The following is a 13,654-nucleotide window of genomic DNA, read 5'->3' as shown; positions in this document are numbered from 1 at the left end:
AATTTATCCCCATCTTCGCGTGTTATTTTTACGACAAAATTACCTATCGAGAGAGAGAAAAGCTCAAAAAAGTTGGCTGGCAGAATTGAAGAGCTTTTTGGTTTCGAAATTTGGAAGGTTTTTGAAATTTTGAGAATCATTGGCGGAAAATCAGCTAGCGACTCTAGCGGCGATAAGAAAAACTACTACTATAAATGTGTGATCAGCTAGCGACTCTAGCAAAAGTTGGCTAAACTATCATAATGATGCTGGCAAAATACTTTTTTTCTAGGCTTCGAAGCCAAAAACTAAAAAAAATGTAAACAATTTTTTTCAAAGTTTTTTGAAAATTTGAATTTTTCAAATTTGAATTTCTGAATTTTTCTTAAAATTACTGAAATAATTAGTGTTTTGTAATGTTAAAAACACTATTTAAAACTCTGTGAGATTTCCTAGTGGCCATTACTCAAATAGCAGTTCTTCTCCGAGCACAGAAATGAACTTTTCAAGCAAGGTACCCGAGTGATAATGATCCTATTAATCAATTCGGTATATAGATAATTCTCTAACACAGATCCCTTTTTTTTAGATTTAATAGTTTCTTCATCGTCATTCCTTTCGTATCCAACGCTATCAAATGAAAAACTCCATTTTACGAACAAGATCGAACATCAGCGATCACAGCCCTTCGAGTAGTGACGATGACACCGATGAAGACGAAGATGAAATATACGAAAAAGAGCTCAAATCGAGAAAGAAATCCTTAAAAATCAGAAATTTACCAGAACGCAAATCAAATGAAAATAATTTACACTCCGCAACCGATAAAGATTCCAGTAAACTGAACAAATCACTGTCTTCATATCCGAGAGCTTGCGAATTCTGCGGTAAAATATGCGCTTACCGGCAAGTATTTTTTGCTCATCGAAAGAAATGCAACTCTCATACCAATTATTCAGATTTACTAGTTACGAAATCTACCATTATTAGAGAATACATTTGTTACCATTGCAACAAACACTTCAATAGAAAGTTCAATTTACAAAAACACCTCGAAAGTGGCGTATGCGTCAAACGCAAATCAGACTGTTGTAACGATACGTCGAAACCTCACGATCATTCGGAAGATCTGTCAACGACCATTGAAAACGATGAAAACAAAGAATACAGTTGTCAAAACTGCGGTAAAATCTTCAGAAAAAAATGTAACTTACAAAGACACGTAAATCGTTCGGTTTGTTCGGATAAAGATGCGGTGAAAAGATGCAAATTGAAATGTTGGGAGAACGAATGCTCGGCTTTATTTTACAAACAAATCGATCTCGTGCAGCATTTACGTGAACATCATGGCCGCACCTTGGGCATCGAAAGACTCGAGTTCCCAGATCTCGAAGCTTTTGAGAAATGGAAAAACGAAGAAAACAGTATCAAATTCATGAACGCCAGAAAGCTAACCGGCTCTAAGCGTTCTTCCAGGGGTTTAAGTTACTACTACGTTTGTCAATTTTATCGCAAAAACGAGACCGAAAGCACGAAACGGAAAACTAATCGGCGTAAATCCGTCGGTATCGTTCCGAATACCAAATGCCCGAGTAGGATCTTAGTCAAAGAATGCGGATCCAAGATACATGTTACGTATATTTCCAGTCACAATCACGACTTATACGATCCGCTTGAAAAGAAACCTCTGTCGATGTCGATGATATCGTTAGTTAAAAAACGTCACGTTTCCGGGATGAAATTCAAAGACGAATGTGTGCGAGCGAAATTGAACGATGGAGCTGCTTGGGAGATCAGCTGCGGCAATGATGATAAACTTAGAAAATACGTTGTTCGTCGAGTCAACGAAACGTGTTTAATGAACGACTGCGTAGTTAAATGTTACGAAGAACATTGTTGCAATTTATGCGAACATTTATACAAGTGTTCGTGTTCGAAGAAAAACATCTTTTGTAAACATATGCATAAAATTCATTCTGTAATCAATCGTGGTTTATTCATCGTTAACATTCAACCCGAAAATTACTCTCCGCCTGAATCTCCGGCTCCTTCAATCCAATACGATTCCAGTTTCCAACCAGAACCTAGCGAAAATGAGAAATTACTTTATTCCGCTCAAAACAGTCTTGTGAAACTGAATTCATTACTATCAAACGATACGAGTACGATCGAACCTTCGTTATTGAAATTGTTAGCTAAAAGTTTACAAGATCTTTGTGACCAGTGCGATCAATCTGCCTGTACTTCACTTACGCAGCAGCAACCAGTTCCAAATGAAATTAATCTCAACGCTGCGCAGCACAAGACTCGTATACAGCGAAGTTTCACCGTTCCCATCACCGAAACGACCGATTGCTTGAAACCAATCCGGCAGCCGTGTAATATAAGCCTGTTGTGTTTGAAATCACTCGATCCTTATATACCAGAGCGAGAATCGCGTTATTTAAAAACATTCGATTCTGGATTCTCTGCTGGTTGGTTATACGACTCCGTAGTGGATAGTTTCTTGAGCATAGTTTGTCCTACCGGAACTAATGTTTACGTCGTCGATACCAGAGTCAGTCAGTTTATATTGAATGATCAACGTCCTCCTGATATTTGGAACTGGGTATCGTGGAATAATATCGATTTACTCGTTGTACCGTGTAAACCAAACAAGAACCACTGGTTATTGCTTATAATTCTATTAAAGGAACACAGATTATACGTGCTGGATCCGTCTACACCGTTAGATTCGTTGAACACACTGTACAAAAAGTATTCCAATATCATCAATTGTTGGTCGATCATTTTGAAGAATTTTTTCGGTGTTTTTTCTTGTGATATTGCCTCGCTTCCGCATACCGAACAGAATGAGCCGTGTAATTGTGGCGTTTTCATTTGCTGGTATGCTTATCAGTATGTAAATAAGTTCAATTTGACTGACGATTTGAATACAGACGCGTTCCGTAAATTTATTCACGATACTATTGTAAATGGACCGCAAGCCATGTGAATTTTTAAGACTGAGTGATTCGATTTTCCTCGCTTTTTCATTTTTTTCTTTCAAACGTGTGAAGTCGTAAAAGGTGCTTCTCAATGAATAGAATTTGCCACCAAGACTTTAATATTGTGTATTATTCGTAATTAATCTTTATTTTTTTTAAAACCATTTTTTATTACTCATTTCATCGAATGTGAAAAAAAAATATTTGAATAAAATTCATAAATTTTTGTTACGGTTTATTTTGTTTTTCACGCAGAGATCAAAATAAATGTAATAAAATCATTAAAAATACAAATAAAACATACGTTTAAATTATATACAACATAATTCCCTCAAAAGAACTCCCGGTTACTCGAAAGAAAAATAAGGAAAAAAACAGCGTAACGAGTAAGCATTTAAAAAAAAAAACGATTTCAAACAGAAAACAAATTACAAAGAGTATCAATTAAGCGATATTTTACTTCTATCAATACTTTAAAATTTACAAGAGGAGAAATCCAAAAATCGAAAACTACTTCGATTTCATTTTCAATAGGATCGTCTATCTTTCAAAGACCTCCCAACAATGTACGTACAAATTTACTCCTTGAAAATGGTAACGTTAAAGTTGTTGGAAATAATTATTCGTATCACATCTAAAACGTGTTATTCCACTTGCGACTCGATAGTAAAAAATTTACAGAACGATGGATGTGCCGAAGATACAATTTGATAAGCGTTGAAATTTCAATTAATCCACTTCGCCTCCGAGTACTCGTCCTCTGCCCCAATTATGCCTTCCACTAGACGGTTGTTCTCCTGTGGCGGCGGCACTTCGGGGAGGAGGTACACCGAATCCTCCGGCTATTCTACGGTTCGGAAATAGATTAAACCTGAAAGAAAACAATTCGATAAATAATAATATTCGAGTAGGTAGGCAACGATGAAATGTCAGATACTTACAAGAAATATGGCGTTGTGAGGAAGGACTGCGTACCGTTTTCTTGCGGATAGGTGAACTTAAGGAAATAATAAATATGACCAGACAAGATACCAATCAGTTCAGATATACCCCTGTCAAATAAAAATGCAATTAATATTTCAGCACAGCGAACTAATAATAGTTGATTTGTACAATTAGTAAATTACCCTCCAACGATGATGAAATTGAATACAAACAGAACCCAAGGTAAATACATTGCTTTGAAAGTAGTACCAAACCAGAACGTGACGATAGTCTCCTTGTTACATTGGCACCAGACGTAAAGTACACTCAATACCATACAATCCATCAGTAACTGTGGGAAAGAATTACATCAGCATACGATTTTAAAAATAATCAAACACAATACACAATTGATGAACTTACAGGCATTCCAATTGCTAAAGCCATCAACGTACATGTCAACCAGTTGATTATCAGCATGTAACAGTAATCGGCAGGCCTTCCATCGAATTCGCCTACATCAAGAACATAATTATCACGTATAATGTTACCAGCGATTCGTTATCTAATTTATCAAATGGTGTACAGGAAACAATACCTTTTTCTAACCGTATGGAATAATTATACAAGAAGTAACAGTTCACCAAGAAGTGAAATCCGGTGGCTTGATTGATAGGGTAGAAAAACACAGCTGTGATCGGCCTCCATACCTACATCAAAGTGATTACAATATAGAATGATATTTACGATTACGAATCATTATTTACAACTAAATATACTCACTTCGAAGTTGCTAATAAGGGGACTGTATAATAACATCATTTGATATGCCTTCACTAGACCCAAACGTCCAGCTAGAGAAAAAACCATAGTTAACGTCAGCCACCATTTCGTGAAAAATGGCACACGACTGTACCAATCACTTATATCACTCATTTCGAAGATCACTAATCACCGGTACTGATGAAAACTCAATTTACTATTCATAATATCACCAATTTTCTTCTCGATACTGAAAATTGTCGTGAAAATGTACTCAAAATATATGATAGAATGACGATGATAGAGGAAAAATTTCGAGGAACCGAGGAAGAGAAGGGAAAAATCCACCAATCGCGATTTTTGATGCGTCAGTACTTTGAATTTCAGAAAAATACCGATAGATTCGCTAATAACAATGTAAACATTTTGGCCAGTTTTTGAAATTTTTACGTAATTTTTCTCAATTACCAAAAATTTACGTAATTACGTCGTGTTTGTTTGTGTGAGTTATCACCTCGTAAAAAAAATTATCTCAAGTTCTTCATTTCTTCTTGAACCTAATAATTAAATTATAATTATTTGAAACTATAAAGTAAAATTAACAGATTATTATTATAATGGCATATATTCCGCACTGGTATATTTCGCACACTCGGCGTGTACAAATATTATATAAGAAATATTTAAGAGACATCGAGGACTGGACTCTAGATCGGTAAGGAGAATTGTACTTCATACACCCAATTCTAATGATAATTAATCCCAGCGAACCTATTAATGACGGAGTTCTTATTTCAGTGCCGAAAAACGTATTCAACAAGTCTTGCTTCGAGCGGAATTTGACAAAAATCGCGACATCAAAGATCCCATCAAAGCAAAAAGAGCTCTTGAAGCAGCCGAAACGTATTACGAATATGTCAGACACGCCGAACCTTTCAAATGTTAGTACACTTCGTCGGTATTATCGACGTAATTATTACGTATACACGTTATTTACTTTTTACATTTACATTTTAGTTCCTACATCGTTCGGTGGAACTGCTTGGGAACGTGATGAGATGAAATTCCCTCACGACGGAATTTTAGATTATTGGCATCCTTTGGAAAAAGCTCAATATCCGGATTATTTCGCTAAACGAGAACAAAGGAAAAAAGAATTCGTCGAATGGTACGACAAAAAGTATGGCAGGCCAGCAGCTCACGAATACTGAGTATTTCTTAGTTCAACTTTGAATATGTATATAATCGAAGAATGTTTTTCTCTGTTATCGATGCTTTTTTCCAAAAAATAGTGTCTTTTTTATTGTAAATCTCGTAAATAAATAGTCATTTAACGAAACGCGATATTTATTCTTTTATTTGTAACTTTAGACAATTCAGTGATATAGCATCACCTTTATATTTGGCAACCATTTTCAACATTTTGTACTTATTCTCCATAGCGGTCGAGCTTTCTAGTTCGTACAATGTACACAAATTCAACAATAAACTTTCATGTAATCCTAAAGTCGGATTATTGGAAACTACTAATTCTAATAAATTCACAGCTTCTTTCTGTTTACCGCAGTACAACAAACAAACGGCCATATTATTTCTTACCTGTAACATCATTTAAGAGTATTTTAATATAATTTGGTTAATAGACAGTAAAATATTTGGGCAGATGGCTAGTAAAATTACCATTATATTGGTAGGATCTTTCAGAGACGCTTTATGGAAAAACTCATAACCCTTTTCGTAATTACTATCAGCGATTGCTAATAGGCCTTGATCAACTAACTCTTGAAAATCTGGATTCGCTTTTTTACCCCTAGAATAACGAAAAGAGATACGATCAATATTATTTGTTGAGAATTACATATTTCTTTGATTTGTTAAAATCGAACTCACTGATTACTACTTTTCAGCGAACTAGATTTCTCAAACCAATCTTTGGCTATATCCATATCACCCATTTGCAGATAAATACGTCCTAAAGCGGACGTTATAGCTCTTCGATGATGTATATTTTGATCAGTGTTTGGTTTCTCAATGATTCCAAGTAGTATATCAATGGCTGCTCTGTAATCCTGTAACATGGAGTTCATTAATATGGTTTCACCATTTTTTATATGATAAGAGATAAATAACACACTCTTTGTTGAAGGGCGAGATTTATAATGGAATGTAAAACCCTCGTTTCACGAGATGACCACAATTTCAATGATTCTTGCCTATCGTTGGCAGTTAATTCTATATGGCTACCGTCTTCGCTAAGACCACTGTTCAAATTTTTCAATATCTGTAAATCAGTAAATCAATAAACAAATGGAATGGAAGTTCTTTCAAAAAAAATTAAAGAACGTACTTTTCGAACGGTGCTCAGTACAGAAAATAGTCTTTTGAAAGCTTCCTGCGGTTTATGAACATACTGTGGCAATTCAGCTAAAAGTAATCTAAATGAAAATGGAACTATAGTTCCTGGTCGACCACCGTATAGTTCGCTGTAAAATTGGAAATATAAATCCGGCCTGTCTAAATCCCACCAAGGCTCGGATTCAGCCCATGCAACCGACCACGATCGTAATTTAACTAGAAGGGCGATTCTGGTAAACCATAGCTAGAGGGAGGAAAAAAACATCGAAATGAAATAATTCCAATGAAAAAATGAAGTTCGAGAAATGCGTGTTGAATTCACCTGTATCGAATGTAATGTATGTTTACTAGGGTAACCTGACCGGCCAATACCTTGGCCATACATAGTGAGCAATCGACTGGTTAAATTCACAGCAGCTCTATAGCACTCGGCCTATAAAATACAAATTATTACGAACAAGTCGATAAATACGAAAATCAACGATGATTATACCTGAATTAGTTCACGTAGACCTCGTTCATCTTGCGTTACATCATTCAAGGTTAACACTTTACGCTGCACAGCTTCAACTTCGCCCAGATAATGATTTACAGCTTCGTGAACGTTATCGATCTATTTGCGAAAATGCCAAGAGTCTGAATCTACTACAAGCCGTTTAAAATAACAAACATACGAATATAAAATACCATATCTTCTTGAAGAACAACTCCGGGCATCGTTAAAAGATCACGTTCGGGAGTATATGTACCAGGTGGAGCAGCCACCGCTGCTGCTAGAGCTTGCCGAGTACGTAGCAACGGTATCCAAGCATCTCGCCTACGATCTGCTTCGCCGGAAGAGGTTAAACTACTCGTTCCAATCATATGAGTGGCACCTTTCATAAAAAGCTCATCGTTGACAGCATCGCTATCCACATCAGTGCCCGACGAAGGACTAAAAAAAGAACCTATGCGAATATTAACTCTCAATGAATACATAAGGCGAAACACTTATACAAATATATCGCTTAAAAATTACCATCACTGGGGAATTCTGGAGAGAGAATCGTACCGTATGAAGAAGGCTTGGTTAACTTCAAGCCACCGTCGGACATAGGAGATATGGCTGGAGAATATTTACTACCAGATCCGAGCATATCGAAGAACGTTTCTTCTCTGGGTTTCTCTGTTTCAGTCGAAGGGCCATCTGATGAGGCGAATATTCTACAGATGACTGGTTCTTTGGGCGAGCTAGTGGTTTCTTCGGTGTCTTTCTTCGGCGTAGATGACGATTCTGTATTATCAGTGGAAAGTTTCGAGTCATCGGATTCGTTACCAAAATTCAAGTTGGATATTTGATCGAATATATCGGAATTGTGGGAATCTTGAAAATATTTCGTGATTTCGGACGATTTGTCGGTCTGATTCGGGTCCATGGATGAAATTCGCGAAATATTCTACGCGTAGAAGTTGATTGATAAATTTTGGATGATATGTTACTCACTTTTCATCAGTTCAGTTCAACGTATTGTGGGTTAATATATGTGAGTGGCCATATCCAGAAGGGCGAACAAATGTACTCTATTAAATTGCACGAACGGTCGTAATTTCCTTCTCTATTTTCAAAAAAAAAATTAATTTTGGGAAAAATTTGCCCTATCACTTATTTATTTTTTTGTGATTTCACAGAAAAATGTAAACAAAGAATTTTTTCACTTCGGAGTGATAAGCCAAAAACACAAACATCCGAACGTTTTTATCTGTGGAATGACACATTGTCGCATTTTGTTATCATTCTCACACAAACACACGCCGATAATAAAAACACAACGAGGGCAAAATGTGGGAAAATGTAAAAGTAAACTTCAAATCCCCGTTATTTTTATGTGAAATTTTTTTTGTAATAGGATTTCCCAAATGTTAACCATTCCGAACTGCTTTCCTAGAGAATGTTGGGTTGGCATCTTGATCATATCGTTACGCTTGATTATATTTCTTGAATAGTGAAACGGTATTTCGAAAAATGTCGAATTAATTTTTCGTTTCGAAGAAATTATTTTCCAGTTTAAATTTTCTATTCGGTTGGTAATTTTTTTACGCGTTGTCGACCCATATTTTCGGTATCGAAATTTTCTTAGAAATTGACCGCTACCGTGCGTAATTCCGCATCAAAAAATAACGACGAGCAACATGTGAAAAATATTTTGGAATTTCAATTTATTCGTCTGCGTGTTTCGTTGATTGATATTGGCATTGGAAAGTTCATTGGGCCCTTGATTTCTTTCAATTTCTACCGAAGGTAGTGTAACATTTATTTTGCGCTTATTTCCGTTTTACTTCCGTTTTCTAAAAATGGAACACGTAAATTGTTTCATTTGCGAGTTGAACCGGAAATGAATTTTTTACAGCGGTTAGATGGTCTAGAAACTACCTATAACTAATACTTGTGAAATAATTTCGTTTAAAATTTACATTTTTTTTTTTACAGGTTGCTTTAAAATTTGTTATGAGTGATTATGGAAGTTGGTATGTTACCGTCGCAATTTCTCAGCGTTGTTTTGGAAGAAACAGATAAAAATAACGCTCATGCAACGAACTTTTCTAAAAACAAAACATCAATTAAGATATCGCCGCTAGTTGCTAAAAATTCAACACTCGTGTAAGTATTATGAATTACTCGACGAGGTTAATGCACCGTACACAGAGATAACCTATCGATAATGCTCGTATATTTTTTTTCATTACAGCAAACGAAAATTAAATGGGAAATTTTTGACTACGCCGTTACCCCCGAAATTTAACGATGGTCATAAAGTGACTCCTCCTTTAGCACATTCCGATTGTCTGGAGATTAAGAAAAGGTTACCTCGTACTGTTTTGGAAGAATGCATCGTCGAATTGGCTGATTCGTCGCATAAAACGTATAAATTTATCATCTTTATTTATTCTCGAAATTATCTGTTGTGGTATTAATTTTTCGATTACGATTTTAGCCCAGATAAATTGAACGAATCGATCAAAGATGCTGTCATCATCCAGCCGATGTTTCCGAAGAAACCCTCCAAACCGGTAATTGATCAGAAAATTACCTCCTGAATTTTTTGTAAAAATCCAACCAACATTTATCCCATTTCTAATATTTTTTCAGGTGACCGATAAAAAACTGAAGAATGGCTCTTACATGAGAGATATATTCAATAAAGTCGAAGCGGTATATTCGGACGACGACGAACCATTTTTGAAACCGAGCCCCAAACAGAACGGTCACTCGACTTCTTTACCTTTGGATCTGGACGGATCATCGTCATTACTCGCATACGCTTGCGATCACTGTCCAAACAAGTATACGAACAAAGGTGCCCTTTGGCAACACAACGTAGCTGCCCATAGCGTCGAGAAAAGCTGCGAATGTCAACTCTGCGGCCGGAAATTCTATCGGAATTGTAGTCTAGCTTTGCACATGAAGTGTCACTCGGATGAGCAAAATTGCAGCTGTAAAGTATGCGGTAAGGAATTCAATCGATTATCGATGCTCGAACGACATGCCAAATGTCACAACGCCGAACCTGCAGCTGTCGTAGCTGCGGTATTCAGTTGTAAAATCTGCGGCAAGAAGTTCGCCGACGAGGAAGCTCTCAAGCACCACGTGTTCACGCATAACGAAAAATACACTTGCGAACAATGTAACGTAACTTTCAATACGAAACAGCTTCTAGATTTGCATTTTCATATTACGCACAAACGCAGCGAAACTCCGTTCGCTTGTAAGCTGTGTAAAGCTAGATTCGCCAATTTGAGAGAGCTCAACGAGCACGCCGCCTCTCATACGTACGAAAAGCTGCGTATATCGTGTCATCATTGCGGCGAAGTGTTCACTCAAAGGTGCACTTACAAGAAACATTTACAGCTTCATATCGGCGAACGGTTGAGTTGTAATATTTGCAGAATCGATTTCACTCAAAGGTCTTCCTTACTGAGACATTATAAACGGTTACATCTTCTTAACGATATACCTTTATCGAATGGATCCGGTATTATGGAAACTCCCGCTTTGACTATAATTACGAAATAGAGCGCCTTTTTCGCCCTCCCCCCCCCTATTCCCCTTCATGTCATTCGAAATTCTTGCTGCTTTTTTCGATTCGATTCGGATTTTTTTTCTTCGAATTCCATTGACGAAATACATATCTGGAAGAGCGAAGTGCCATCGTCTGATTTCCAGTCACATTTTGAGTAAAGGAAGAGAGAGCTGTGACACTCGCCTCCCTCTCCTCTCCCTACTTCGATTAGTGAACTGAAACAAAAACGATCGTTTATGGTAAATAAAATCGAAAAAAGTGAGATCATTACGTCATTTTTGATCGATTGACGTGGAGCCCTTCCTCCCCTCCCTCTGCTTCCGGTGGTCGTATTTTTCGCTTCCAATTATAATACGTATTATTTATACTTACACGCGTAATTGATACTTCTTATCAAATTTCTTCGAAATTTTTTCATGCTCGAGTACTCTTTAAAAAAAAAGAATACGACCGACATTCCTGGTTTTCGTTTACATTTTTCTGTATATTTTTTTTTCAAAATAATCTTTCTGCGTTTTTTCTGAACAACGTCACTGCCTTCGTATCTTCGCTATTATTTTTTTTTCATTTTATAATTTCTATTTACTCGCGATGTATATTTTTTTCTTACTGACGCGATTATTTCGTCAGAGAGGAAGTGAAATTTGGACGTAAAAATTGAAATTGGGGCCGGTAGCAAAGTCATTAATAATTACGCGTTTATGTGAACGCAGCATTCGTCATTCGCATTTATTTCTACGATGAATAGGATTCTTTGATAGTATCGTACTCTCGTACTCGTACTATAATTTTATTTATTAATATTTTTTTTCTCTCATTCTTGCTACTTGGTATTTTTATTCATTTTTTTTATACGTACACAGACACGTGATATACTGCTTCATATCTTTTCGTTGATAACTTTACGTTAGTAGAAAATGCATATCATCTTATCGTAATTTTTACGCTGTTTTTTGTTTGTTTTGTTTTTGAAATTTTTTTATTTGGTTACCTTGATGTCCTTTGATTAAATCGAGGGTTGTTAATTTAATTTTTCGTCGTTGTAATTCAACGATAGGTAATTGTTTGAATGATAAGAAGATTGGTAGCTTGAAATCCACGGATTTAGATTACCTATATTTGGGTGATTTTATTGTACGTATTCTGTAAGAGAATTATCATTTCTGAAAAAATATTAAGTTTCTTCGAGATAATGCGATGAAGGGGGGGAGGGGGTAAAAAAGTTATCGCATGTAAAAATTGTTATTCAGCAAATGGAGAAATCATGTCAGTAATTATTTTTAAGTTAGTCACTTTCAGTTTTTATTTACTCGACCCAAAGTTCCTTTCACTGTCTCCTACTTTCGATACTCGAATGGATTTTAGACTCTTGATAATTCTGGTGTTTTTCCAATGTCTTTTTGAAATTATTTCGATTTACAAAATTTTTGATAAATACTTACGTGTTTCTTTCAAACACTACTCGATTATTATCAGTTGTTGTGGATTTATTTTTTTCATGTATGAAGTAATCGAGCTATTAATAAAATGAACGAATAAACTGAACAAATATTCGATGGGGAAAAAAAACATTCGTAAAACGAGTTTGGTTCTAGATGTAAAGATATTCGTAACTTTCAATCGAAATTATATTTCGATGATGGTAATTTTCAATCGTTGAATTACCTACGATATTTTTTTGGTTTTAATCCTTCGACTGTGTTTTGTTAGTTATTTTTCTTATCAAATTTACAGTCAATCAACAATGTAATTTATATTTTCTTCGAAATATTTACCTACCTCTTTCGTTAAAATTAAGAGCTACCGAAAATTGGGTTGATTTTCTGTGAACCCTGTATCGTGCCTTAATATTTTGATATCCAAAGCCATCCTCCATTGCATTAAGAGTTCAGATATATCGTATAAATTAGTGAATTTTTTAGTGATCTGATCGTTAGGAAATTTAGAAATGAGTTTTGTAGGTAGATTGTATTTGTATTGTATTTGTAACTGAAGATGAAGTAGGTAGTTTTTGGAACACCCTGTGTACTAAATTGTTGAATAGTAAATATTTTGAAAATTTCCACGAGTAAGTACCAAAGATGTACAAAATGCTGCCTTTATCACTGATGAGTGATAATGATGATTAATAATTTATCGAACAAGTACCGAACTTTCAGAAACACTTTGTGTTTTTATTACGTTTACTCGCTCCTTTTTTTTCGTCTTTTTTTCTTATTTTTTTTCATGTTCTCTTTGGTTTTGAAAACAGTTAATGAACTAATGTTGCATAATAATAAACTTTGATATGGTTTCTTAGCCATAAGAATTAATAAGTTTCATATTATGTTATCGTTTTGATTTTTGATGGTTTCTTATCAGTATTTTAACGACACGATTGTTTACATGGTTGCAAGTTGTTTATGAATCTTTTTCAAAATTGCGTTCACTCAAAATAAAATATTTCGAAGATAAGGATGATTTTATTCAATTATATTTCTTTTCTTCAAATCTTTATTCCATTTTATCACTGCATTTTTTTGTAACCTATTATAATTTCACTTTCAAAATAAGAACAAATTTCATTATAATAATCATGAACAGAATTCT

General features: G+C 35.4%; 5 protein-coding genes across 5 annotated transcripts; 3 read left to right on the top strand and 2 right to left on the bottom strand.

The window, feature by feature from the left end:
- The first annotated feature begins 288 nt into the window (after positions 1 to 288).
- Positions 289 to 3,193, top strand: LOC135848663 (uncharacterized). The gene is made up of 2 exons (XM_065368623.1): positions 289 to 493; positions 569 to 3,193. The coding sequence occupies exon 2, from the start codon at positions 617 to 619 to the stop codon at positions 2,972 to 2,974; it is 2,358 nt and encodes a 785-aa protein (XP_065224695.1). The 5' UTR covers positions 289 to 493; positions 569 to 616; the 3' UTR covers positions 2,975 to 3,193.
- On the bottom strand, positions 3,185 to 4,974 carry Der-1 (derlin-1). Its single transcript, XM_065368786.1, has 6 exons — positions 4,674 to 4,974; positions 4,489 to 4,600; positions 4,314 to 4,405; positions 4,094 to 4,242; positions 3,908 to 4,018; positions 3,185 to 3,837 (listed from the first exon to the last, which is right to left on the bottom strand). Exons 1-6 carry the CDS (start codon positions 4,824 to 4,826, stop codon positions 3,696 to 3,698), a joined length of 759 nt encoding a protein of 252 aa, XP_065224858.1. The 5' UTR covers positions 4,827 to 4,974; the 3' UTR covers positions 3,185 to 3,695.
- A 189-nt stretch (positions 4,975 to 5,163) lies between these two features.
- Positions 5,164 to 5,991, top strand: ND-B22 (NADH dehydrogenase (ubiquinone) B22 subunit). Its single transcript, XM_065368837.1, has 3 exons — positions 5,164 to 5,367; positions 5,451 to 5,593; positions 5,670 to 5,991. Exons 1-3 carry the CDS (start codon positions 5,270 to 5,272, stop codon positions 5,861 to 5,863), a joined length of 435 nt encoding a protein of 144 aa, XP_065224909.1. The 5' UTR covers positions 5,164 to 5,269; the 3' UTR covers positions 5,864 to 5,991.
- LOC135848671 (trafficking protein particle complex subunit 12) lies at positions 5,982 to 8,822 on the bottom strand. Its single transcript, XM_065368635.1, has 9 exons — positions 8,026 to 8,822; positions 7,695 to 7,954; positions 7,501 to 7,620; positions 7,330 to 7,440; positions 7,000 to 7,251; positions 6,787 to 6,933; positions 6,543 to 6,721; positions 6,333 to 6,462; positions 5,982 to 6,251 (listed from the first exon to the last, which is right to left on the bottom strand). The coding sequence occupies exons 1-9, from the start codon at positions 8,420 to 8,422 to the stop codon at positions 6,000 to 6,002; spliced, it is 1,848 nt and encodes a 615-aa protein (XP_065224707.1). The 5' UTR covers positions 8,423 to 8,822; the 3' UTR covers positions 5,982 to 5,999.
- A 29-nt stretch (positions 8,823 to 8,851) lies between these two features.
- On the top strand, positions 8,852 to 11,764 carry LOC135848734 (zinc finger protein 528-like). The gene is made up of 5 exons (XM_065368713.1): positions 8,852 to 9,285; positions 9,475 to 9,645; positions 9,734 to 9,907; positions 9,980 to 10,055; positions 10,135 to 11,764. Exons 2-5 carry the CDS (start codon positions 9,503 to 9,505, stop codon positions 11,056 to 11,058), a joined length of 1,317 nt encoding a protein of 438 aa, XP_065224785.1. The 5' UTR covers positions 8,852 to 9,285; positions 9,475 to 9,502; the 3' UTR covers positions 11,059 to 11,764.
- The last annotated feature ends 1,890 nt before the right edge of the window (positions 11,765 to 13,654 follow it).

The sequence above is a fragment of the Planococcus citri genome, chromosome 1, assembly GCF_950023065.1.
Source record: "Planococcus citri chromosome 1, ihPlaCitr1.1, whole genome shotgun sequence".
Taxonomy (NCBI): Eukaryota; Metazoa; Arthropoda; class Insecta; order Hemiptera; family Pseudococcidae; genus Planococcus; species Planococcus citri.
Note: the sequence above shows the minus strand (reverse complement) of the source record. Positions and strands in the feature narration are given on the sequence as shown.

Excerpts from the sequence above, each read along its gene's own strand:
- LOC135848663 (XM_065368623.1), top strand. The coding sequence starts at position 617 with ATGAAAAACTCCATTTTACGAACAAGATCGAACATCAGCGATCACAGC.
- Der-1 (XM_065368786.1), bottom strand. The coding sequence starts at position 4,826 with ATGAGTGATATAAGTGATTGGTACAGTCGTGTGCCATTTTTCACGAAA. Across the intron at positions 4,601-4,673 it reads CCCTTATTAGCAACTTCGAA|GTATGGAGGCCGATCACAGC; the intron begins GTGAGTATATTT and ends ACTTTGATGTAG. Across the intron at positions 3,838-3,907 it reads CTCACAACGCCATATTTCTT|GTTTAATCTATTTCCGAACC; the intron begins GTAAGTATCTGA and ends GTTTTCTTTCAG.
- ND-B22 (XM_065368837.1), top strand. The coding sequence starts at position 5,270 with ATGGCATATATTCCGCACTGGTATATTTCGCACACTCGGCGTGTACAA. Across the intron at positions 5,368-5,450 it reads GAGGACTGGACTCTAGATCG|TGCCGAAAAACGTATTCAAC; the intron begins GTAAGGAGAATT and ends TTCTTATTTCAG. Across the intron at positions 5,594-5,669 it reads ACACGCCGAACCTTTCAAAT|TTCCTACATCGTTCGGTGGA; the intron begins GTTAGTACACTT and ends TTTACATTTTAG.
- LOC135848671 (XM_065368635.1), bottom strand. The coding sequence starts at position 8,422 with ATGGACCCGAATCAGACCGACAAATCGTCCGAAATCACGAAATATTTT. Across the intron at positions 7,441-7,500 it reads GTCTACGTGAACTAATTCAG|GCCGAGTGCTATAGAGCTGC; the intron begins GTATAATCATCG and ends TGTATTTTATAG. Across the intron at positions 7,252-7,329 it reads ATACATTACATTCGATACAG|CTATGGTTTACCAGAATCGC; the intron begins GTGAATTCAACA and ends TCCTCCCTCTAG.
- LOC135848734 (XM_065368713.1), top strand. The coding sequence starts at position 9,503 with ATGGAAGTTGGTATGTTACCGTCGCAATTTCTCAGCGTTGTTTTGGAA. Across the intron at positions 9,646-9,733 it reads GCTAAAAATTCAACACTCGT|CAAACGAAAATTAAATGGGA; the intron begins GTAAGTATTATG and ends TTTTCATTACAG. Across the intron at positions 9,908-9,979 it reads GCTGATTCGTCGCATAAAAC|CCCAGATAAATTGAACGAAT; the intron begins GTATAAATTTAT and ends TTACGATTTTAG.